General features: G+C 38.8%; 1 protein-coding gene across 2 annotated transcripts; it reads left to right on the top strand.

Moving 5' to 3' along the window:
- The first annotated feature begins 585 nt into the window (after positions 1-585).
- On the top strand, positions 586-26,354 carry ndufaf6 (NADH:ubiquinone oxidoreductase complex assembly factor 6). Of its 2 annotated transcripts, XM_042424938.1 has the most exons (9): positions 586-830; positions 2,723-2,822; positions 3,072-3,194; positions 3,317-3,373; positions 4,391-4,493; positions 4,623-4,756; positions 14,393-14,494; positions 18,770-18,826; positions 25,674-26,354. In XM_042424938.1, exons 1-9 carry the CDS (start codon positions 664-666, stop codon positions 25,800-25,802), a joined length of 972 nt encoding a protein of 323 aa, XP_042280872.1. In that variant the 5' UTR covers positions 586-663; the 3' UTR covers positions 25,803-26,354. The 2 variants fall into 2 exon arrangements, with proteins under 2 accessions (XP_042280872.1, XP_042280873.1); XM_042424939.1 differs by lacking the exon at positions 586-830 and having other exon boundaries at positions 2,737-2,826.
- Positions 26,355-26,597: the final 243 nt, after the last annotated feature.

Genomic DNA, 26,597 nt, shown 5'->3' on the forward strand with positions numbered 1-26,597 from the left:
GCTACAAACTGATCATTGATGACATTTCTGAGATATGTAATGATGAATTAATGATATGGATGTTTTAAAGAGCCGTACAGCTGCTGTTGTTGGAGAAACTCGCCGGTGCAACACAATCTTTGAAACTGCACTTCTTCTTCTGTCCCGTTTGTTTCATTGACAGCTGTACAGACCGGTGGAGCAGGCGGCGAACTGATATGAAAACAGCTGGTTCAGGGCGTCTTCATCCATTTATGGCTAATTGTGGAAGCGGAAATGAGGCTCTTGCATGTGCGCCCAGTTCTTCATTACTGAGTATGCACAGCTTTATAAATCTGGCGAAAATAATGTTCCCTGACTTTGTGCGTAGACACAGTTTTAGTCATGAATCTACAGAGTTTTACGCATCTGGCGCCTGGAGTCTGTCCAACATGTCTTGGTACGTTGTCCGCTCTATTCTGGGGAAAGGAGGGTTTTGTTCATTGAATTAGAGAAACTGTGAATTAAAAAGAGTCCCCTGAGAAAACTGGGGCATTTCAGTACACTTCCCCAAAACCAAACATCTATGTCACAACAGATATACAGCAGTAATGACGGTCTTACACCAGCGGGAGGCAGCAGTGCATTAAACCGTCCCCGGTCTGCGGGAAAAAGGAGAAGAAGAAGAAGAAGTTGAAGGGTAACATGGCAGCTGGCATCAGTGTTAAACATGGATTATTGAGCAGTAAAACCTGGCTGTATCTCGCTGTTCACAGACAGATTTCACCCAGCGGTGCCGGAGTCCACAGAGCCGCCAGCAGCGCGACGGCGGACTCACAACACAACGAGAAGTTCTGCTTGGATCTGGTCCGGTGGGTCTGACTGCACTCAGTCATCACAACAAACCAGCTGAAGTTAACTTAATTAACTTCATTTACCTCCATCATCAGACTCCACACACCACGTCCTTAATTAAAAGGAATATAGCAATATTATAAAAGGATAAGTTTCAATTTAGGTTTATATTTTTTGTAGGGAGACGAGTCCTCGCCAGACTTCATTCAAATATTAGGTATAAACACAGACATCGCAAGAATTAATAACACTAAATACATATATTTTTAAATGTTAGTGTTTTATCTTAATCTGTAGTGTTCACTGTTAATTTCGGCTCAATCCAGATCACACAGAAGTTAATATTTAGTATAAGAATCATCTTTATTGGCTGAGTAACGTTTACGCACACATGGAGTTGGACTTCGGTTCCTCATGTACTTATACAAAACACAAAAGGCACAAAATTATCACCAGACAGCAGCCAAATGCTGGTGAAATATGCAAGTAGCTGCTTCACTCACCAGCCAAAAAACCAAACAAACAATCAGTGATCTATTGAGCGGCTGATAAAACGTGAACATTAACCAGCCGTTTGACCGGTGGACAAAAAAGTTGATTTTGCAACTTACAACACAACGACAAGGAATAGACAAGGAATGTATATATGTATATATGTATAATATACAGACGGGTGACAAATTAAAGGAAAAACCAATATAAAGACACCCAGAACAGCTTCAGTGTCGTTGATCCTACAGGCTCTGAACTCATCATTCTTCAGAAAGATTTTCCCTCATCTGGTGTTGTGATGATGATGATGATGATGGTGGAGAGCGTGTCTATAGATGATCAGCTGGGTTGAGATCAAGTGACTGTGAAGGTCATAACATATGATTCACATCATTTAATACTCATCAGACCGTTCAGTGACCCCTCGTGTCCTGTGAATCATCCTGGAAGAGAGACCACTCCCATCAGGATAGACATGTTTGATCATAGGACAAAGCTGATCACTCACAACTACTTAGTATTGATTAGCAGTGATCCTTCCTTCTAAGGGGACGAGCAACAAACAAACAGCAGCCACCAGATCCCCTCACTGTAGGGGTCAAACATTCAGACCTGTACTGGTTATTCCGTTAATTTGTCACCCGTCTGTGTTTATAGTAATGAATGAAATGTATTTTACATTTCGTATTTTAAACTAAAATAAATATATTTAACTTTTAAAGACATGAAATTGTTCTACTAGTATCTGTCCTGTCAGTCAGTGTTCAGGTTGTACTTTCTATGATTTTTGGTCAACTTTGATCTCGTATTTGGAAAATTTAAATGAAGCGCTGTGTTTGCTTTTTGTTTGTTTGTTTGTGGCCTGGGTAATGATGAGATGTTAAAAATAGTGAAAAAAATGCATTTATGATATTTTTCAGAGCCCACAGTGATGTCATCAGTTAGCTTGTTTTGTCCGACTAAAGCTCCGAAACATAAAGATATTCAATCACCTTTATATAGGACAAAGAAAAACAGCAAATCATCACATATGAGAACCAGGAAATATTTTGGGGTTTTTTTACTTAAAAAATGACTAAAATGATTAATAGATTTTCTAAATAGTTGTATAATAGTTTAGTTAAAAGTCTCAAACACGTTTCATTTTCAGTTTAATAACTTTGGTGCCTAATGAGCAGAGGTTTGATCATGTTTAGGATTGTTTCCATATCTGTTGCATCTTTGTTTGTCTGAAAAATATGAATATATAACTTGTTGAATCCCTGCTGAATCAAAAAGTAGTAAGAAAAGGAGGAAAATGTTGTCAGAAGTAGAAAAGTACTGCAAGTTATCTAAAAATGACAAAAACAAAGAGTGAAACATGACTATAAGTATGTAAGAATGATATAAAGTGTATGTCTTCACTCTTCACTCTCAGGTCCAGAGACTATGACGGCTTCGTGTCCTCGCTCCTCCTCCCGGAGGAGGCGCGACGCTCCTCTCTGGCTCTGAGAGCCTTCAACGTGGAGCTGGCACAGGCAGGTATTCCTACAGCCAGACAGGACCAGGACTCAGTACTCATAATACTACTGATACTATAGTACCACCTCCACTACTACAGTTAATACTACTGTTCTGTACTTTTATAACTGCTGATACCAGAACGTCACGTAAAAGCTTCTCTGTTTAAAAAACTACATCACGAATCATCCAGTCTTTGTTTCCAGGCTGCTCCAAAGTAGTTGATTTTAAACATTTGCCTTCTTATGTGTGTGTTTCTCCACAAGGTGAAGGACTCCGTTTCCCAGAAGACCATTGGTCTGATGCGAATGCAGTTCTGGAAGACGGCCATAGAGGAAATCTACCGAGACGAGCCGCCGAACCAGCCGGTCAGCAACGAGCTGTGGAGGGTAAATACCAGCCTGCTAGATGTTTTATATCTCTGTAACAAGCGTCATTGTTCTCTCAGGAACTTTAAGTCGATTAAACGATACCTCGTCAGATAATTAACGGTCTGGATGATGTTTTGCAGGCGGTGAGGAAACACTACCTGACAAAGAGATGGCTGCTGAGGATCATAACAGAGAGAGTAAGACACGGCTGCATCATGTGTCGCTTTATTAAAGTCACCTTGTTGAATGTATAGTTATAACAGCTTATACATCATGTGTCTTGTTTGATTGGTGGGTTATCAGTGTTATTTTAAAGCACTGGTTCCCAGTCTGGGGTTCAGGAGCCTCCTCAAGAGATGGGAAAGAAAAAACAAATATTACACAGAGTTTTTTGGTCTTTATACTTTTTATTTATTTATTGGCTCATATTGAGATGGTGGATTGTTATACTGGACGTCTACAGGACCTTAAAATATTCAAATAAAACAGTCTGAGAAAGAAAAAGAAATTGGACATGCTTTGAATAAAGAGGTTATAAGTCAAAAACGGTATGTTAGTCTTAAGTGCTGTCAACAAAGGAAATATTTACTCAACAGTCAGGAGCCCAAATGAACTGTGAAACCTGTTTTTCTTGCTGTAATCATTCCTCCTGTTCATACTGACCATTAGAAGATCCCTTCATAATGACCTTACAATGGAAGTGATGGGGTACAAAACCCACAGTCCTCCTTCTGTACAAAAAAATGTATTTATAGTTTATCTGAAGCTAATATGAAGCTTCAAATGAGTCAAATCAAGTAGATATCTTTCAACGTTACAGTCTTTTTAGTGCCAAAGTTCCTCTTTTTGTTACTATACTTCCACCTGCAGCTCAACAGGGAAACACTGTCCGAGGAAACACAAAGAGGGAATTTGATGCTAAAAAGACTGTAAATGTGTCAGATATCCACTTGATATGACTAACTCAGACTGATGAAGCTGAATAGAAGCTTCACACAGACTTTTAAATGACTGTGTGGACACACTGTGGATTTTGGCCTCCATCACTTCCATTGAAAGCACATTTGAAGGATCTTTTAATATCCAGTATGAACAGGAGGAATGATTACATTACTGTTCATATGGACACCTGACTGCTGGTTTAAGACACACTGGAAATATTGTGAATCTGTCCTTTTTAAGATGAATTTTCACCAAAACTGTCTGTGTCTCAGGAAAAGGATATGGATGACAGAGCCTACAGGAACCTGCAGGAACTGGAGAAGTATTCAGAGAACACACAGTCCTCCTTATTATACCTGCTGCTGGAGTGTTTAGGTGAGGACAGGTGGACTTGAACTTCAGCAGATGAAACACTGAATGAAACGTCAACATGAGTAAAAAGTGAGTAAAGGATGAAATTTTATCACAAGTGATCCCAAACTTTTTGTCTGTTTTTGTTCACAGGGGTGAAAAACGTGCATGCGGACCACGCAGCGAGTCACATCGGGAAAGCTCACGGAATCGTGACGTGTCTGAGAGCGACTCCGTATAACAGCAGCCGACGGAAAGTTTATCTGCCAATGGACATCTGCATGTTGGTGAGCAGAAAACTTCAAATACTTTACTGTTCTGGTTCACTCTCAGCGCTCTCATAGTGTCGTCATTTTCAGAGAAAAAGCTGTAAAAAGCTGCTGTACACTACCTGCTTAGCTGTAGACTAGCTGGTGAACATAGTGGAGCATTTAACAGCTAAAGAGCCAGATGTTTCCCTCAGGAGTTGGTAGAGAGTAAAAACAGAGCTAAAAGAGAGTGAATATTGGACTTACATTCACCAGGTGGACAGAAACACGACTCCACATGAATGATAATGTTGCTCCGTAACTGCTGGATGTGGAAATAAGCAACTGTCTACTAACAAGTTCAACATATCAACTTAGAGGGTGAGGACATATTCTGCACATTTCCAGCTTGATATTTATATTCTGGGGTTCTACTGGAATAACTTTGCATGATTTCCAGTTAAAAACTCCTTATTTATCTTCTACTGGTCCTTTATACAGCCCCTCAGTTCAGCCTCTGTCTGAAACAGGCCGTTTTAGCTCCTGTCTCTTTAAGGCCCCGCCTCCTGATGAGCCCACTCTGTTCTGATTGGTCAGCTTCAGGAAGCTTCCTCCGGCTCCGGAGGCTACGTAAACAAACTATAGTAGCAGGATTTCACTTCTTTTTCTCCTTCTTTACTCCAAATGTCAACTTCTCAAATCCATCCGTACATGTTGGAGCTGAATCACATCTAAAATATGAAAGTAAACAACGTGAACGACACATGGAAACACCTTAGCAACCACCTTAGCAACCAAAGCTATGGAATGGACAGCTGTTTATGGGCATGCGTGACGAGCTCATAGCAGCAACAAAGCGTTCAGGGCAGGTTGAAGCCCTGAGTTTTGACTTACAGGCAGCATTTCTACACACGTTCACCTCAAGTTTTGGAACTTTAACCATGTTTAACATCAGAATATAATTAACATAAAATCACAAGAATCCCCCCCCCCCCCCCCACACACACACACACACACACGCCTGCACACGTTTTGCTGACTAATGGTTCGGCTGTGACGTGATATCAGAAGATGTTCTTGTAGAAAAGCAGTAATGAAATCGGGATCATTACACAACGACCGTACAATGAAAAAGTAGAGCACCTCAGATTTAAACCCTCCTGCCTGATAAACAGATAAACAAATAACGCTGCAAACAATTTGCAACCTTTTCCTGAGCCATCTGTCCCACATAGAGAACAACAAACCTCTGCTGCTGCTGCTGGAGGATCTGAGAGGAGGAGGAGGAGGAGGAGGAAGGTTTATACAGTATATATATATATATATATATATGGTGCAGATGTATTTAGGCTGCTGCATGAAGCACACAGGCTCTGCCCTTAAAGTCTTCAGCTGGAGTGATGATGTTTGTGACCTGAGGCCTCCTGACTGACCTCACATCACCTCCACTCTGCTGCCTGAAGAGGGCGCTGTGGTGGTGTGCTGCAAACACCCACAACATCTCCAGAACCATTTAGCTCCTCTTCTTCATCCAGTGGGATGAACTGAACACATCACTCAAACACATTCATACCTTTGACTTGATTCATGTGTATAATTCCTCATATTTAAGTGTAAAAACACATCTGACAGTGAAAAGTCTTTTCCAGTTTCTTGTTTTTGGGAAATAAGGAGGAAAAAAAATAGTTTTTGTTGTATTTTGTCTTCAGTGAGACGGTCGACAGGTTGAGAGACGATGAGTCGATCAGTAGATGGATGTTTGTGTGTAAACAATTTTTTTAATTTTTTGCACAAGCGTCTATTAATCTCAGTCAACAGTGACACACAAGGCATGAATAGATTTCAACAGTTGGATACTGTGATCATACAGGTGTGTTTGTTTATAGATTGATCCACAGCTGGATCTAATAGGCGATTAATTAATGAGTTGCCAACTATTTTGATAATCTATTAATCATTTAGAGTCAGAAAATTTCCTCATTCCAGCTTCTTCAATATGAATAATTTCCAGTTCGTTTAGTCCTCATTGATAGTAAACTAGATGTCTTTGGTTTGTGGACAAAACGCAACATTTGAAGACGTCATCTCGACCTTTTTCACAATTTTCTGACATTTTATAGAGAGATAAACATATCAATTAATGAAAATAATTGTTAGTTGCAGCCTTGTATTGATCTCTGATGAGTCTTGATTGACTTTAATTGGAGAAGCACAGTGACGTCAGACTTCAGTGTCTCTAAATGTAAAGATTAAAACAGTTTAGTTAATTAATTTAACCAAATAATTTGAAATTTTTTTTTTTCCCTTACTTCAATTGAACTTAATTACATCAATTAAAAGTAATAACTAATGTAAAACTAGTGTATAAAACTCTTCATCTTCCAGCCTTGTTCAATCACTTAAACTGTAGATCTTAGAATAAACTTTCAGGTTTGTTCTGATGATCAGCTGAAAAGTTACAAACCTCAAATATCCTTCATTCAACTTTGTTGGATGTTAACTTTACTCTCATCCTCTGTTCAGCCAGTTTGAGTCTCTGAGCTCCGGGAGGCGCTGTAGAGTCTAGAAACTAATAACATGTTTAACCTGTCCTTCATCTCAGCCGTCAGTCTTCTGAACTCCTCATAGTAACCGATGACATTTAAAACCACAAATATTAACTGTTTTTAATGTTTAAAGTCTCTGTGTTTGGTTTACTGACTGCTTCACGTATATTTCTTTGGTGAACATAAAGATCATTTTCCAGCCTGGTGGATAATAAAAATAAATTATATCCTCAACGTTCTATATTATCTCTATAATTAATACCAAATTACTCCTTTCAAGGAAACTTCTTGCAAATTATCAGGAAGTTATTCAAGGATTTTGGACCCATTAAATAAAATGTTAGAAGAATAACCAAGAACAGAAACAAAAGACAGTGAAGGACTTTGATTTGATACCAGAAATTATTTTCCAAGTTTCCTTGAAAGAACTTTTGTCATTTGGTTGTAATTAAAGGGATACAAACAGTTTTAGTTATTACACTTTCATTTTATTAATTAACAGTCAGCTGAACATGCAAACATGTGAACATATGTGGATCATTTCCAGTATTCAATAAATAATAAAGCTTTTTTTTTTTTTAGTGGAAATTCCTATTTTTTTCCTTCTTTTTTAACAAATGACACAATTGTTTCCAGAAAACTTCCAAAAACTTTTCTTTTTCAAAACATTTTAATTAAAATTCAATTCAAACAACTTATTTTATGAAAAACTACACGAGCAAATCAGTCAAACAGATAAAAGCAGCATCAGAACATTATTTAAACAGCTAATTAAAAGCTCTGTCAGATGGATAAAAGTGATTTTTGTGTTTTTTGCTCTGAACGCTACCTGACTGCATGACTGCAGAGCCTCCGGGTTCATATGACTGAGACTCTGCTGACACATGATCGCAGCCTCGAGGCAACAAACAGTCAGTGTCAGTTTTTACCCCAAAAGACGCTGAACATGACTAACGGACTCATGGATGTTTTCTATGACTCACGCTTCATGACTCAGAGTGCAGTTATGGTTCACTTATAAACCATAAATCCATGCTAATCATAGAATACAGTCTGGTCAGATTAAAAGACTCTAAATGTAATTAAATTAAAGAGATTTCTGTCTTATAAAGAATATAAACATCTGGTAATATCAGGTTATCTGCAGGTCTAGAGAAGTTCTGACTTTATTGCTTTCAAAAAAAGGTTTTAGAAGGTTTAAAACATCAGAAATGTCTTTATAAATGTTTTAAATATGGTGTCCTTCCTGCTGGAGACAGAAACATTAGTTATAATGTTTTTGTGTGTTTGCGGCTGTCGGGAGACGTTTTACTGCTGTAAATTAGAAGTGAGGCTGGTGTGCTTTCTGTGCTGTTTCAGACCTGCAGCACTGACGCTCATCTAACTCACTGTAGACAAGAAGAGAATCTAACAAAAACATAACAAACATCCTCCAGACATGATTTAAGACATTCAAAGAACTAATCTGCTTTTAATATCATCATCTGATGAGGTTTTTTCATAAAAAAGTATAAATATCTCATTAAAATCTTTCAGTTCCTCACTGTTTGTGCTTCGAGTTTCCACATCACACTTATGTAAGTTGAACACTGGACCATGATTGGCTCCAAACTGGTTGTGATGTCATAAATCCTGCTCATAGGTTCACGTGTTAAACTGAGATTTAAGGTGAACTCTGAGAAACTTTCCTCCTTCAGCAGATAAATGAAAACAAACTCTGCACACAGAGAGAACAGAACAACGTCACTATGATGTGTCCGTCTATATATATCACCACCGTCTGTTTGTGTCGACTTTACAGAGAAGCAGCAGTTTTAGATCAGCACATTTCAGCTGCTGTACATTTATTAATTCCTCTGTCTGTGTTTTGTATCTTACATTTCACAGCAGCGGTATCAGTCGCTGTGCGCCTTCGTTTAGTTTTTGTTCTATAAACCGTGTTGATCATCACTCGTGTGGCGACTGTCCTCCCGAGAAAATCAGAATGTCAGTCACCAACAATGAAAATAAAGTTATATTTGAATGACAGATGCCATCTAGTGGCCATAGTAAGTACGACCTGGAGCAGTGACGCAGTTCAGATGACGTATATGTCGGCAAATTTTCCACATTTGGAGGAGAAGGAGGAAGAGGAGGAGGAGGAAGAGGAGGAGGAATGGGGACATTTTTAAAATAAATGTAACTATGATTTTTAACCCAAACTATGACCTTTCCCTAAACATAACCAAGTGGTTTTTTGTGCCTAAACCTAACCAGACTTTAACCACAGTGTTGCCACGTCATCAAACATCTTTATGTTTAATGGTTTATGTTTAACACAGATAAACGATGTCATCCTGTCGATTAGAAAACGCTCCTATGTGTCGTTCTGGTGTCACATGGTCAAACGATGTATTTGCTGGTTTAATTTGGAGGACCGGTTGGCTGTTTCTAGTCGCTCTGCTCAATATTTCTTAACCTGAGAGAAGATGTGACTTTATCCTGAGAGGAAAATCTGCCTGTAAGACTCGTTTGAGGGCTTGAAATTCACAAGATTCAGTTGTGAAAACACTCTGACGGTCCAAATACAGAAACTGATGATTTTTTTCTGGATTTTTATCAACTCAGGGTTATTGTCTCATATATTATATATAACAGCCGGGTGGTGTTAGTGCACCACTTGGGCCAATTTAAGCATTTCACTTGTTTGTTCAACATGTGGTTGATGAAAACTGGAAATAACGCCATCGATCCTGAGCAGGAAGTGCAGCCAGTTTGGTTTCCAGGTTTAAATAAGTGATTTACTGGTAGATTATAAGCTGATGGTTCATATGTTTGGATGCTGACAGGTGGCTCTGAGGTGGAATATAAATGGTTTTGTCAGTCAGGTGTTACTGGTTGAAGTGTTCACCCTTCACTCTCATAAAAGAAATCTCTCTCTGCAGCTTTCAGCCATTATTATCTTCACATCCTCGGGCAAGTTTCCTCCCATTCAGACAGGAACAGGAGCAGAAATTGGCCTGTTTTTTTTTTTTTTTTTGTCTCGTGTTAGAGAAAGAGACGAGGTCAGAACGCTTCACTCGAGAGCCTCGATTTAGTCGTCACAGTCTGCAGAGCCGAGGTGCTGAGAGAAGAATATACCAGTGAAGAGATGTCATTTCCTCCTGTTCAAAGGTCTCACAAATAATAAAAAAAAAGATTCCTCCTGCATCTTATTTTCAAGATGATGTTGTTCACCAGGTAAGGCAGGTGATTTTCTGTGTTTCTTTGTTATTGTCAACAAATCTGTTTGCAGTCGTTTCTACATGAAGGAACATGTGCAGCGCTGTGACTCACAACAACAGATAGGAGACATATCAGGCTTTGGATGTTTGCACAGTTCTTGGAAGTAGGATGAGTTCTGTACATGAGATTTGTTGACAATAAGAAAAATATTTAAAAAGTCACGGTTCTGTTTTAATCACACAAACACAAGCAGCTAAGTGTTAGGTGTGTGTGAGCGTCTCCACCTGCTGTTTCGCTTCAATTATGTGCAGCAAAGTGCAAAGGTGCCGGGAGCAGTGGAGTATAGATGAGAAGATGAATAATAAATACACTCTCAGCCAATCACATCACTGGTCTTACAGCTCTGAAACAGCTGAGCCAATCACAGCGAAGCGTGACGACAACCAGCTCAACAAATGAAGAAGAATCGGCTTCTCCAGGAAATGATGTTGTTGTTGTTGTTTTGGATGTGTGTTGCCATGTGAACACGACACCACACGTCTGCAGCCAGAGGACGATGACGCGTTATAGAAATATGTAATTTGAAGAATATATTTAGTTGGAGCAAAGGTTCAATTCATTCATCAAAGTGCAGTAAATAAATACCAACATGTAAACCATTGATAAAAACTGTTAAAAGAAACAATGTAAAAACATCCAAACAACAGTCGTATCCGCGGTGGGATAAAATGCTAAAGATGCTCCTCATCCTCCTAAATCCTGCAGAACGTTTTACAGCGGGCAGAAAGCCTCGCAGCTCTCCTGGATATTTAATTTATTCCCTCCCGCAATTCAAATAATCCTCAACCTGACGCTATTTCAGTTATAATTCTACTGTAATCACATCTTAAACACTGCAGTGTTTGCTTGGTAATGAATTTCAAGAATAACTCAAGAGCTGCTGGAATTTTTCTTTTAATCAGAACAAGAGGTTGTGACATGAAGGAATAATGAGCTCCGGGAATCTGACGTCTCCCCCGTTAAACAGGCCGGTTATTACAGACCCGTCTGATGTGTGCTGAGGTGTCTGTTTACTTGCAGCAGCCTGATGTCGTTAGCGGGAGGTTTAATGAAGGTAAACACAGTGGACTCTTTGACTTTATTCACCTTTTTATTTAACCAGGAAAAACCTCACTGAGATTAAAGAGGAAATATTCTGCTTCTTACTGGTTTTCTGTTATTTATTTCCTGTTCTGGTGTCAGGACGTCATAAATGGCCGTCTGTTCCCTAACCTTGGTTGCTAAGGTGGTTGCTAAGGTGTTTCCATGTGTTGTTCAGCTCCAACATGTACGGATGGATTTGAGAAGTTGACATTTGGAGTAAAGAAGGAGAAAAAGAAGTGAAATCCTGCTACTATAGTTTGTTTACGTAGCCTCCAGAGCCGGAGGAAGCTTCCTGAAAGCTGACCAATCAGAACAGAGTGGGCTCATCAGGAGGGCGGGGCCTTAAAGAGACAGGAGCTAAAACGGCCTGTTTCAGACAGAGGCTGAACTGAGGGGCTGCATAAAGGACCAGTAGAAGATAAATAAGAAGTTTTTAACTGGAAATCATGCAAAGATATGCGTGTCTGCACCAAGATAGGGAGCAGATTTATCAACATATCAGTCGTGCTGCCTTCAGACGCTGCAGACTGACGGAGAAGCTTTTCATACAGTATAAAGCAGCTGTGAACAGAAGATACTGTAAGAATCTCTCATCTCTTTATAGATCAATACAGACGGCTTTTTTTTAGACTGCTTTACGCGTTGCCTTCCTCTCGGGCTTCATGAATCAATGTGACGCATCATTTTTAAACATTATTTGATGTATTCTGTGTTTTTTAAGACAAAACAACTGTTCATAGTTTACATGTCTTCTCTACAAAGTCTCAGTTTGTATCAGACGTCTCCAAACTCTTCTTTGTATTTTCTTTGTCTGCAGTTCTAAACTGTTGCAACGTCTCTCAAAAGCTCCTCCAGCATTTTTTTTAAGTTTCCTTCAAGTTTTCTTCAGTTGTTAAACTTTCAAACCTTTGAACACCTGAGGAGAAAGAAAGGTTTTATTATACTGATATAAACAGATCATCTCTAGCAAAGTGTTTGAGACAATAATTCTCTAAATGATCATGTAGATGTCAGTTTTATTCCACTTTATTTCATAGCTGTAACATATTTATGATCAGTCCTACAGCAGCTCATGAAAGCTTTTATATTTAATGTTCTTCTGTTGAAACACAGGAAGTGATGTTTAGGTTTTATGTGGAATAAACAGAACAACAACTCAGTCTGGTCTTGACAGCAGCGTCATGTAGCCAAACACCAGGACACACACACACACACACACACACACACACACACACACACACACACACAGAGGCTTCATGGGTATTTTGAGCATTAATCTGGCACATTACCTGCCAGTTGTTGCCAATTTACCACTTTTAGGAGCAATTAGTGGACGGTTCCGGCTTCTCGAATGAAAGGATCCGCTGCTTGTTTTCTAGTCAGTTTCATAATTTGGGTTTTGGACAGTTGGTTCAGACATAACAAGCAGTTTAAAGGTGTCACTCTGGATTCTGAAGTAGAGTTTTAACCACCAAAGATTAACCAATTAACGGAGAAAATAATAGAAAGATAAGTTGGTCTGTCTGACTTTGGTCCAGACCGAAATATTTCAACAACTATAAATTGCAATCAGAGGATGAATCTCACCGACTTTAATGATCCTCTGACTTCTCTTCTAACGCTGCCATGAGGTTGACGTTTGTGAAATATCTCAACTAATATCTCAGATTAATTCCCATGAAATTTACAACAGATATTCAAGGTTCCTGGATTTGGTGATCCTCTGACTTTTCCTCTGGCGCCACCATGAGGTTGACTGAGCGCTTTAATGAAATATCCCAACAACTATCAGCTGGATTGCTGTATAATTTGGTCACATATTAATTTTCCTGTCAAGATGAATTTTATGAACTGTACCAGTCTTCTGGTCAAAATTTAATTTTGTCCAACACTCTGGATTATAAACTAATGACATTCCCATCAGCTGTACTTTGTGTTTAATTAGCAAATGTAATCATGCTAACATGCTAAACATTATAGAGCTGCTAGCATGACTGTTGACTCTTGTATTCTGGTCTTAAACTCTCAGGTTTCCACCTTTGCAAGCTGACAAAAATCACATAAAAGCACCTTTTAGCTTCACTGTTTGTCTTTTATCTCCTTTGTCTTGTTTTTTTTTTACTATCAAAGAACAATGTACAGATCATTCAAGCAGCCATTTATCTAAATATTACACATGTAATCTGTCTCGCAGAACTTGTGTTTTAGACCTTTGAATGTCATTCATTGAGTCTTAGTTCTTAAATATTATGTTACTTAAAGGTTTGTTTCACTAAACCTAAACAGATCTGATTAGGGGTTCAAAAGTGATAAATATGATAAGATGTTATTAAACCTCAAAGCCCACCGTTAGCATGAGCTGTGATGATATTTAGTGATGAGACAAAAAGCAGAAATTCAAACTCAAAACTCAAAACTTTATCAAGAGAAAATCTTTTGGAGAACATTTAAGACAAATGTTTGTACAGATTAATACTTCCAGTGACCCAGTAATGTAAAAGCTTGAACCTTAAACAGTTTAAGGTTTTTGGGTTCTGGTGTCAGATGGTTCTGTGAGGCGTCAGTGTCGGCTGTATCCTGCAGCAGCATGTCTCCCGCCCTCGCGGTGTACAACAAAGCAACCCGGAGCAGTAAAAGTTTCTTCTTTCAGCTGTTTTAAAGAGTAATTCATCTCTCATACGTGTGTAAAGCTGAACTGCAGAGATCGTCTTTGTTGTTGAAATCAGTTGTGAACCCGAAACACAAACATAACGAGTCGTTGTCTTTTTCTGTGTTTCTGCAGCACGGAGCTTCTCAGGAGGACTTCATCCGCGGCAGCCGGGAGCAGAGCATCCGAGACGTCACCTATGACATCGCCAGTCAGGCTCACGTTCACCTGGAACACGTACGTAACACATCACATGGCCAAAAGTATGTAGACACTTAACAGGCCCCCGTTCTTCTTTTGGAACATGGCTGCAGGGATTCGCTCCACTTTAGCCACAAGATACGATCGGACAATCAAGTCCAGTTCATCCCAAAGGTGTTGATGGAGTTGAGGTCAAGTTCTTCTGCACCAAACTGTGAAAACTAAGCTTCTCACAGGAGGAAATCACTCCTAACTGGCCAAAAAAATCACAGGGTGAAACGTTTTTGGTTTTACTTTTAGGATCAGGAGTAAAAGTAACTTTCTTAACTAAGGAAATCTCTTCTATATTGGCTGACATTTAGGAGCTCCAGAGGAGTCCTAAGCTGTCAGGAGATGATGTTCAGAGAGAGGAGAGATGTTTTATTAAAGCTTGATGAGAACAAGCTCACTGAAAGGTTGTTTTGACTCCCCCAAAAAACAGATATTAGGCATGTGAGAGCAGCTAAAACGAACAGTGAACACTAGGGCTGTAGTCAACCAAAGAAAATGTAACGGGACAGAGTGCACAGTAAACTCGACAGCCACACATTTCTCTGTTTAGCGTCTTCAGGTTATGCTAACCCATTGTTGCTAACTTTGGAGCTAACCCCCTTTACTTTTCCAGCATTTGAAACAACAGACGTGACTTTTTAGCATTTATTAACTGACACACTGTAGTCTGTACTGTACATTTACTGCCAAACTGACACCTTCCTGCTGATCGCTACGCAAACATACTCCTTAACGGAGCCGCGCGACCAGTGGTTTCCCAGGCAACGACAGAGAGGTTGACTCACGTACCGGAACAGCGCTGCACAGAGACTCCCAAACGCTGTCGATTTCCGCTATTTACGCTATCAAATATTAAAAAATAATTTTTTGGCCTGGCGGGAGTTCTCGTTGTGTCATTATGGAGAAACACAGATTCAGTAAACGTTCAGTAAACGTTGAGTACAGTTAGACCCAGCAGTCTCCGTTAGGTTGGGCGAGTTCAAAGTTGTGAAAACAACGGGGGTGTTTTGAATACACCCCCGTTGTTTTCACAGGTAATTTGTTAGTCTGTCCCCCCCGCCGCAGGAAATAATGGATTAATCCTGGAAAGCTGTTGATGTAGCACTTCTCTCCTTATGAAAATAACACGGAGATTATTCGACCAATGAGAATTTAGTCGGACGAGAGCATATCGACCAACTAATCGACCAGTCGACCAGCAGACTGCAGCCCTAGTGAACACAATCACGTCCTCCTGGCTGGATAATGAACCTCAGCTTCATGACAACAGGTCAAATGTTTTTATAAGGTCTTAAATCTTATTTATTCAGGCCAGAGAGATGCTATGTTCACATTTCTGTATAACATTGCAGAATTAATACTTTTAATACTGTTATAATTTACTTAATAAGCTACATTTTATTTTTTAACCCATGTGAGTAGCTTTGTTTACAGTCTATGAAGGCGTGTATATGTATCTATGTAAGAGAACTACAACATGTAGTTTCTACTTTGTGGCTCTGAGTGCAGTAAAACAGCAGCCGAGATGGAGTGGTTCCCTAAGTTAAGAAAGTTGAAGAGCTTTTACGCCTTGGCCTTAAAAGTGGGATCAAATTTTCCGCTCTGAGACGCTTGATGAATCCGACCCCACAGCTTTTATTAGGTAGAATCTGTTCTCTCTAAAAGTCCTGGAAACTGTCCTGGAAAAGCAAAAAAAAAAAAGTTTCTCTGGAAACCATTTTCATGCCGAACAACATCACAGTCAAGTGAGACCGAAGCTCCCGACACTGATGCAGCAGCTGGCGACTGAAATCCAGGCTCTGACAAGGGAAAATTAAAATTCCCTCCCGCAGCAGCTTTGTTTTGTAACACTGAACGCTGAGAGCTCTTGAACACCTCTTAAGCCACTTTAGCCAGAGCTGAAACAGCAGGAACACGATGAAGAGCTATTTTTTTTAATATTCAAATGAAGAGCGGTGAGAGTTGACACGCAGCTGTGTGAGATGTGTTGTGCATCTGCATCACGGCGGCTGAATGAAAATGTTCTGGAAAGTTCATTTTAAATCAAGTTTTAGTTACTAATGTAGCTCTGATGAGTTTGGGGCTAATTGCTTTTGAGATTTATTAGCGTCGGCTAACACGCCTCATTGATTTGTTTATGTGTGGAAGCTTTTTTTTTTTTTTCTCATTAAGCAGCCGTCCAAACATTGGTCAGCGTTAATGTTTTATTTGAACCTTGTTTACACCAATTAGAAATGTTCCTAACAGTTGGAGCACATGTGATTGTACTGAGTGTAAACAATAAGGATATAAATGAGGGTTTACTTCCTCCTTTATGTATTTAATGTGTTTACTGTTTACTGTCCTTTTATGATGTTCTCTTCTGGCTGTGAGTCAATTAGAAAAATGCTGAGCTAATTAACTGAAAAAGAACAAGAGTGGAGGTTGATATGCAGGTTATTCCAGTTATTAGAATATACAGTATAATGGTTCTGATGAAACATTTAAATCCATAATGATATTAATATACCGCAGTGTATAAAGCACAAACAAACAATTAAATATGTATATTTAAATGTATCCAAGAGACAAAATTAGGACACGTGACTGCAAGAAAAATGGTTTCTTCACCCTAATCTTTCTTTTAAAGGTGAAAATGTTGCCAAAAGTCACATTTGTAGAACATAAATTCACCCAGAAAAACATTAAATAAACAGAAAGTTTTAGTTTCTGGAGCCAAAATGTCAAATATGCTCTTCTTTCTGCCTTTATAGCCTCTTAATGGAAACACATAACTAAACTTTTAAATAGTAGAAGAAAAGCTATAGAAACTATAACACAGTATGAAAAAATCTATATATGTTTTCAATGAGTTGAAATGAGGAGAAATTTTTTTTAAAAAAGTGAAAATATCACAAAAGTTTTTACGTTCAGCTGAAATAGAAAAGTTGATGCATCAGTAAAAGCAAAATGTGACGAAGTGCAACGTAAACAGACTCCATGAATCTATGATGACGTCATGAATCATGTGACTGAAGAGCTGAAAACATCAGATTCTGTGCGGAGCGATGATGAGGAGACTGTAACCTTCCTCACATCGATACATGAAACTAACAGAAACATCATATTTCCGTCATGTTTCTCATCGTTTGAGCTTTGACTGTCGCTCTATTAACCCTTTCATGCATGGTGGTCACTACAGTGGACAGTATATATGCATGGGGTTTTAATGGTATAGTTGCACATCAGCCAACACAGTGGACTCTAGTGTGTCGTCCCATACGCTGCCATCCATTGGCCAGCCTTTGTAAGTGCAACACAAATTTCTCAAAACCAAGATGGCCGCCGACTGGCCGGAAACGCTCAGCAGCTCAGGAATATCTTGCCAATCCTTCTATGGTAGTAGACCCTTGCAGGTACATTTTCTAGCATCAAGTAAAAACTAAGGAATAAAACAGTTGTTAAAATTGTATGACAAATGACGATTAATCATCTGTCCACTAAGTTGGACATCAAGCATCACTGACTATATTTCAACTACAATTATACTATTACTGCAACTGTGTTGTTCTTGAAAATACTTCATCTGCAGTAACTTTTTTGGCTGTAAATCAATTGATTTATGTTATTAGAATGTAGCTTGAAGTTTTAGGGGGCTAAGGATACTGAGGATGCTGAGGATGCTGGGGATGCTGGGGGGGCTGAGGATGCTGAGTGAATGCTCGGCACCTCAAAAGAATGTCTGGATTAGAAAAGAAGGATCTTCTGCATTTCAAGTCATCTGTAGCTCATGTGCTAATAAATGCAGTAAGACAGAGGGGAGAGGCTGAGGAGTCAGGAACAATGTTCAATGTTTTGCACTGAACAGTATTAGAATGTTAAAATACGTTAAAACGTATAATGACGTCATCTCGTTGTGCCTTCTTCTTCTTCAGTGGTTTAATGGCACCGACTGGAGAATTAGCGCCACCTGCTGTTTAAATACTCGACTAGTTTGACAGTCGTCATGTACGACAACAACCAGGATACAACACCTGAAACTGAAGCAGCTTAAATGGACTCATTCAGTTTATTATTTACACTTTAAACACCTGTGAAAAGGTTGAATGACGTCATAAAACTCTCAGCTGAGCTGCGTTTTCTACGTCAATGTGGACGTTTCTTCGCTTCACTTGTTCTCAGTTTTAGTCCCAGTTTGTGACACTAATGTGAATAAACTTTTAATGGTGTTCGGTCTGAAACTCTTCTTTTGAGTTTTTTTTTTCTTGTTTTCTCCTTCAGGCGCGATCGTTCAGCCACGACGTCCCGGCAGCTGCTACTCCGGCTTTCCTCCAGACGGTGAGTCTTCAAACATTAAATAAATGGATTAAATACAATCTGGGACAAATTCAGGATGACATTTATCCATGTGGCTTTGAAAAAGTTGGGGAGGAAAAAGGAAGCCATCTGTCAATATTTAAAAAAAAACCCAAAAAAAACACTGAAAAGCAAATGTTAAATGATGACTTGAAACTTTTAATTAAGCGCTGGTGAAAAGCTTGAAGTAAATGCAACATTTAAACCAGTTTATTCAAATGAAAGTCTCTCTTTTTGTGTTTTTTAAGTAGCACAAACACACAAAAACCCAAATGTTCACTAAAGCTGAACGATTCTGACTTCTCATCACAATAAACTGATTCCTCAAACAAGCCTTTAGGGCTGAATATCAAAGCTTTTATCTCTCGATAGTTTCTAACTCTAATCTGTTACAGCTCAGCCTGAGGCGGATCTGTCCTCTGACATGTGTTCTATAATATATTTATTGTATGTTTTCAAGGTATCTTGCAGATAAAAAACAAACTAAAACATCCTCGGTGAAGATAATTCATCACTTTATTCTTTTTTTAGATTCTAAAATGTGCTTTCAGGTCACATGCAGAGATTCTAAATGTGTTTTCAGTTTCTCGCATGTCGACTGAAAGTTAATTCACGTCAGTCTTGTCTTCGAGCAGCAGGAGTTAAAACACTTAAGTGGCTCTGACAGTGAAAATATGAGGAGATGTTGTTATTCAGTGGAGCGATGATGTAAGTTGAAGGCAATCATGAAAAACAATGATGCCAGTCTGCTTAAAGGAGAATACATTTACAATTACAGCCTCTAAGTTTGTGTCTGTGTTTCGTTTTTTTTTTTCGCCGCGGGATCGTTTCATCCGTCCGTCACAGGAAATATCTTCACAAACACGACTTCGGTTTGGCAAAATATCAGAATGATTTTCACTCAGTTTGGCAATTTTGAGATGAGAAGAAGAAAAACAGATTTAAAAAAAAAAAACAACTCATAAACTCGCTTATTCATGTTTAACAGGCTGCAAATGTGTGTGTGTCTGTTAGTGTGTTTCACCGCCGCCTGTTAGCAAAACTGGAACTAAATATTCAAATATTAAACATAATTCTTGTAGCACCGAATGCTTTTCAATATTTTTGCAAAAAGAAATTATATAAATAAATAAATAAATATATAATTTTCTTCTGCTAACATCTATGAACAAGGTTTAGCTTCCAGGTATTCTGTGTAATATCTTTGATATTATTAAAAATAAGGCTGCAGCTATTTATTATTGATTAATCTTCCAATGATTTTCTCAATTAATCTATAAAAAGTCTGAAAATAGTGAAAAAAACGTCCGTTATAATTTCTCAGAGTGAAATGTGACGTCCTCAGATGTCTTGTTTTGTCCGAAACCCAAAAATATTCAACCGAATATTTGTATGACAAAGAAAAGCTTTAATTTTTCATTATTATTTGCTTAACCCTTTCATGGACGAATTATGATAACCTCAGTCAGAACCCAGAGAAATCTGTAATATAATCAAAGTAACGGACCGTTTCATTTGGTCGCCTGTCAATGGCGTCATACCTCCTCTACCAAAGAGTAAACACGCACAAGATGCATACGGCGGCGCTGTGTTTGTCCGCTACAATGGCGTCTACCAAAGAGTAACTTACACACATACAAGATAATACATCGGCGTTGTGGTTGTTCCACACAAACTGTTATAAATGGACTTTTATTCAGTTTTAAGCCACATTTTCATGATAAATTTAGGTGGTTTTTAACTATATATTTTAGCCGGAAGAAGGATTTTAGTCATTGGACGTCTGGATCTTAAGTTATCAGAGAAATAAACCGAACAAGTGTTAGCAGCAGCTCGGCTAACAGCCCGTACCGGATGTCCGGTGGTCACCAAACATCGTCGGAGAAATATTGATTTTTTAGGTGAAACAGTTTTATTCAGTGTTTTTACCTGTAATCTCCGGGTCCCTTTGTTTTGGAGAGGCGTAATATTCTTGATATTATTAAAAATAGGGCTGAAACTATTTATTATTGATTAATCTGCCAATGATTTTCTCAATTAATCAATAAAAAGTCCATAAATAGTGAACAATACACTATTACAATTTCTCAGAGTGAAATGTGACGTCCTCAGACGTCTTGTTTTGTCCGAAACCCAAAAATATTCAACTGTATATTTGTATGACAAAGAAAAAGCTTCAATTTTTCACCTTTCAGAAACTGAATTATTATTTGCTTAAGAAATGGTGAAACGATTTATCACATCCAGCTCTAATTAAGAACTGACATCTCAGTGCTTTTTAAGTGAATTTTCTAAAAACATTGTCATTTTCATAATTACTCGTAATGAACAAAGGAGATGACGTCATCTCGTTGTGTCCTCTTCTTCTTCTGCTTTGTTTATACTGATGCTCCCAAACCTTAATATTTGCATAACAGTAGTAGAGACTAATCTTTTTATAACTACAGGATGAGATACTACTGGAATTTTTAATAACAAAGAGCAGAAACTCTCTATAAAGCCGAGGGGGGGGGGGGAGGTTCAGAGTGGCTGATATCTCTCTGCAGGTTCATCACCACGAGCCAAACACATTAAACTCTGACAGCTCAGACTGTGTAATTGTAGAAATGATGTTAAGTCTCTGGATTTATACCTGAAACGAGAGGATCCTGACAGTTCAGCTGTAGGTACAGGCAGTCGGGGGGTTTGGGTTTATAATTCAGTGTCAGATTTCACCTTTTTTACATCACGACAGCAACACTAGACAGACGTCATCGCTCTGTTTCATGCTTTGATCTTCCAGCCTCAGTATCTGTGTTTACATCCTTTCATTTACTTGGTGTTACGAGCAGCAGAGGGAAGGTCGGTCTCGTCTCGTTATCTCCGCGCTCTCGTCGTTTATATAAACGATGTTTCTTATTCACTGTGACAGACAGATGATGCCAGATGTTTATTACTGACCAGCAGCAGATTACTGACTCTTCCTTCAGACTTGCATCATGGTGTCGTCGCTGTCAATTAACCGTAGCTGACCAATCACAGCTCTTACATTTCTGAGGAATAGACTCGCTTTAATCACATAAACTGTAAACCCACCTTTAACATGTAAACAGTGTCGGTGTAGAGAAGTAAAAAACACAATATTTCCTGCTGAAATGAAGTGAAGGAAAGTCTCATAAGATGGAATCAGTCTACTGGCCTGAATATAAGACGACTCACCATTTTTCCAACAGCTGTTTGTGGGAAAAAAAAAAAAAAAAAAAAAAAAAAAGGCTGTTAGGAAAGTTTCCCCTCAGATATTATTAATCCAAGGAGAAGAAAGTCTTCATCCGTGAAGCTTTTCTGTCTCGTAAAAGTTCAATAATTCCATTAAAGCAGATTGTAAAGTCACGAGTGTCAGTCAGCCCGTCTGTGGAAGTGATCACAATTACTGGAACTCCTCCTCAGCTTTTTGCAGATTGTCTTTTTTTTTTGACTTTTTGAGCTCCTCGTTATCTGTGACAGCAGTTATTCTCGACCGTTTGACAGACGATTTTGGAGCTCGATGTGTTTCTGCAGTAAAAACCTTGTTTTCACTGTTAAAACAGAACCAAAAGCATCTCTGTTGTTGTGAACATGTGTTTGTCTTGTCCTCAAATAAAAGACCCCCACTGTTTTAAATGTAATTTCCAGAGTTAATTGTCTCATATTCTGATCTAGCTAGTAGCTTAAATATAAAATACACTTACTGGCTTTCCACCTGAGAAACACAGTTTGTGATTTAACATATTTTAGTGACAATTTCTTTGCAGAAACTCCTCTAGAAAGTCTGCTCTTACCCCTCCTAAAAACTTAAAGCTGCTACAACTGATATTTTTTAATGTGTTTGGCTCGTAGTGATGAACCTACAGAGAATTATCAGAGACTCTGCAGCTCCTCTCGGCTTAACGGAGCTTTATAGTGAGTTTCAGCTCATTGTTTATCTGTCCAGCTGCAACTTTACTGTTCTGGTTCACTCTCAGCGTCTCATAGCGATGTTTTCAGAGAAAAAAAAGCTCTAAAAAGCCGCTGTACACTACCTGCTCAGCACCAACAGTTAGCTGTAGACTAGCTGGTGAACATAGTGGAGCATTTAGCAGCTAAAGAGCCAGATATTTCCCTCAGGAGTTGGTAGAGAGTAAAAACAGAGCTAAAAGAGAGTGAATATTGGACTTACATTCACCAGGTGGACAGAAACACGACTCCACATGAATGATAATGTTGCTCCGTAACTGCTGGATGTTGAAATAAAGCAACTGTTTGCTAACATGTTAGCCACAACTGCTCTATAAACTGATAATATGACAGAAGTCATGTTTAGAGGCGATTCTGCTGAAAACAAGTGGACAAAAAACATCATTTCAAGCAGCTTTAACTAGATTGAAACTACAAAAGATCAAGAATAGAACCCTGAGGAACCCCACAAGTAATTATTGACATTATCAATGTGATGATCATGTTGTAACTGCTGGATGTGGAAATAAGCAGCTGTTTGCTAACAAGTTCAACATGTCAACTTAAAGCTGATGATGAGTCAGAGTTGAGTTCACTGTTTGTTTCTGCTGAGAACTAGTGAACAAAAGATACATACAGTATATTAAAGCTGCAACGATTAGCCGATTAATCAATTAGTTGCCAACTATTGAAGTATTGAACTATTTTGATAATCAATTAATTGTTTAGAGTCATTTTTTTAAGAATAAATGTCCTGATTCCAGCTTCTTAAATGTGAATATTTTCTGGTTTCTTTAGTCTCTTTGACAGTAAAGTGAATATCTTTGAGTTGTGGACAAAACAAGACATTTGATCGACATTTTATAAAACATTTATTGATAATGAAAATAATCTCTAGTTGCAGCCCTACATTATATCTACTGTTAGGCTCATTGTTGTAGCTTTTATGGCTTTTTTTTTTACTGAAAGATCCTTATTTCTAACAAACTGGTTTAAACTTTAACCGACTAGTAGTTATTGTGATGAGAGAAGCTCAGTAAATGTTCTACCTGCTGTTGTTCTGATCTGTTATAAATACAGCAGAGAGCTGAGACACTAAACACCGCTCTGCCCTCCTGAACGTAGAATTATGATTTTCACGCTGCAGTGGACGTCTGCAGTGCAGCCGAGGTTATTTGTGTGCATATGTGAGTGTGTGTGTGTGTGTGTGTGTGTGTGAGTGTGTGTGTGTGTGTGTGTGTGTGTGTGTGTGTGTGTGTGTGTGTGCGTGTGTGTGTGTGTGTGTGTGTGTGTGTGTGTGCGTGTGTGTGTGTGTGTGTGTGTGTGTGTGTGCATGTGAGACACAGCCAGTGAAAATTTAATTCAGATGAATCGCAGGTTTGGATGAGAATCATCTGAAAGAGCAGGAAACGCAGAGCGCTGCTGGTGAAGCCTCAGGGACGACTGACCTCCGCAGCTCTTTTATTTCCACACACAAATCTTTATTTAAATGCTGCTCAGACAGGTGAGCGCTGCGAGAGTCGAGCACAAATATCAAAGCCTGAGGAAGAACAATACGTGATCTCTCCATGTTCTTGTACTCTACGTGTAAAAAACACAAACATACTGGTGTCTGCTGTAGTCGTGCAGATAGTTTTCCTCCCTGATTCAATTAAGGCTGAATTTTCTTTTCTGCTCAAAGGAAAAAAAACTGGAAAAAAATCACATTTGACAAACGTACATCTGAGTCTCTGGAGAGAATCTAGTCTGAATTACAGCCAACATCTCAGTGTTGTTCAGTGATTTAAATAGACGTGATGTTTGCTGCCCACAGTAGCCACGTCCAAGAAAAACAGTGACAGAGAAGCTGCCAGAAAAAAAAGACACCAAGAGGTTTTTATAAGTCAACTTGCAGAATATTAATAATAATAATAATAATATGTATAAATAAGTTCTTTAGATTTCAGTCCTGGTTGATTTGTTGGTTTTCTGCCTCTGTGTCATTTACATTCCTGTAACTTAATAAAAACCAGCCAGTTTCTCACCACTTAAACACTTTTAATGAGAAGCAGCAGCAGTAGGAAACGTTGGCTTTTGCATCAACACATAAGACTTTAAAACTGAAGAGAAATACACAGATTTATTATCGCACTCCTTTAACTATTGTCAGACTCATTATTAAAGAAAAGGATCAAAATCAAGCAGCAGAGCTACAGATGTCGTCTTTTTATACATTTTTTCTTCCTTGTCAAAACTTGGGCACCTACATTACCCACAATTCAACTCGACTGATAACCTCCACACCCTCAGATTGTTTTTACTTGTCAGCCAACGCTGACTCGAGTGACATCACTGGAGGCAGTTTATCAGATTTCACACACACAGAGAACAACTGGAAACACGCTGAGGTGGAAAATCGATGGAGAGAGAGAGAACAGTAAACGACAGGGAGGCTGATATCACCGAGATCAAATTATAAACAGTAAAAGATGGATCACATGCTGCCTCGTTTACAGTGAATCAGTGTGATTGTGACTCTGCTGCTAATGAAAACTAAACTTTAGAGAGAAATAATTACAGAATTTAAATACATTTAATGGCCTTTGCTTTAAAAAAACGCTGACTCTGAAGTCTCAAAAATGAGGTTTATTTTCATGTAAATGCTCCATCAACAGCTTCTGTGTTGATTAAAAAAAAAAAAGGATGTCTCTCGCTGCTGATTGGCTGGAGCTCCTCTCAACAATAAACCTGCTAACATGAGCACAATGTGAAGCTGAATGAATACACTGAAATGAAAATGCAATTCAGTCTAATTACCAGGCTGTTTACTCACCATGTCAGAGCTCTTTCAGCCAAACCTGATCAACTCTTCTTCTTCTGTGGTGTTGGTGTGCTGCAGGTGGTGCTGGAGGACTACCTGCAGAGAGTGAGGAGGGCGGATTTTGACGTCTTCCACCCGAGTCTGCAGAACAGAAACCCTCTCCTCCCCATTCAGCTGTACTTCCGCTCCTGGAAGAAGACCTACTGATACCAGTCCACCTCCTTAACTCTGTTCCCAGTGATTCCAGTTTGACTGAAGCTCAGACAGTCCACCTCTCTGGGGGGAAGGGAGGGAGGGGGGCATTCTGGCTTAGTGCAGCAGGTCTGCAAAGAAATCTTGTTTTGAAACACAGCGCTGCCACTGATGTCTGCCTCTTAAATAAAAAAAACACAAGAACACCAGAGACACCAGCCGTCATTTCTCTACTTCTGTCCTGCTTCAGTCACACATTCAGTATTTCACTGTCGCCATAATCACTTGAATCCAAGTATTTCATATTTAATTACAACACTGCAACACTTTGATGAGATGTGTTCTTTGAGTTTTAAGTATAATTACGGTTTTGCTGCAATTTGCGTTTTATTTTTTAGGCTGTTTTCAACCAGAGAGTTTCTGCAGAACCTGCAGAGGAACTAATCTCAAGAACTAAACCAGGAAGTAAAAGTCTCTTTGGTGCATTCCTGTTTCTGCCAGATCTGAGGAACTGTGAAGATTATGCAAATTAGACTCATTGCAGATTTAAAAAAAACAAACCAAAAACACTGCAGCGATCACAAATGAAGGAACAACACAGAGTTGTCTTGTTGTTCTTTGTATTTATGAATGAATGAAAGGAAGATACGCAGCTCTCCACCGTAGACGACCTGTTGATGTGTTTTGTGGTTATATATTTCTGTTTTTAGATGAAAATGAAACCTGAAAATAAAGTTTTTTTTCCCACATTCACTTTCTAGCTCGTTGGTGCTCTCGGCTCGTTGCTCTCTCTTCTCTTTTCTCTCTTTT

This window comes from Thunnus maccoyii, chromosome 10 (genome assembly GCF_910596095.1).
Source record: "Thunnus maccoyii chromosome 10, fThuMac1.1, whole genome shotgun sequence".
Taxonomy (NCBI): Eukaryota; Metazoa; Chordata; class Actinopteri; order Scombriformes; family Scombridae; genus Thunnus; species Thunnus maccoyii.

What these genes read in the sequence shown, in the direction of transcription:
- ndufaf6 (XM_042424938.1), top strand. Translation starts at nt 664, where the DNA reads ATGGCAGCTGGCATCAGTGTTAAACATGGATTATTGAGCAGTAAAACC. An exon ending in TGAGGATCATAACAGAGAGA is followed by an intron (nt 3,374 to 4,390) that starts GTAAGACACGGC and finishes TCTGTGTCTCAG; the next exon opens with GAAAAGGATATGGATGACAG. An exon ending in CCTGCTGCTGGAGTGTTTAG is followed by an intron (nt 4,494 to 4,622) that starts GTGAGGACAGGT and finishes TTTTGTTCACAG; the next exon opens with GGGTGAAAAACGTGCATGCG.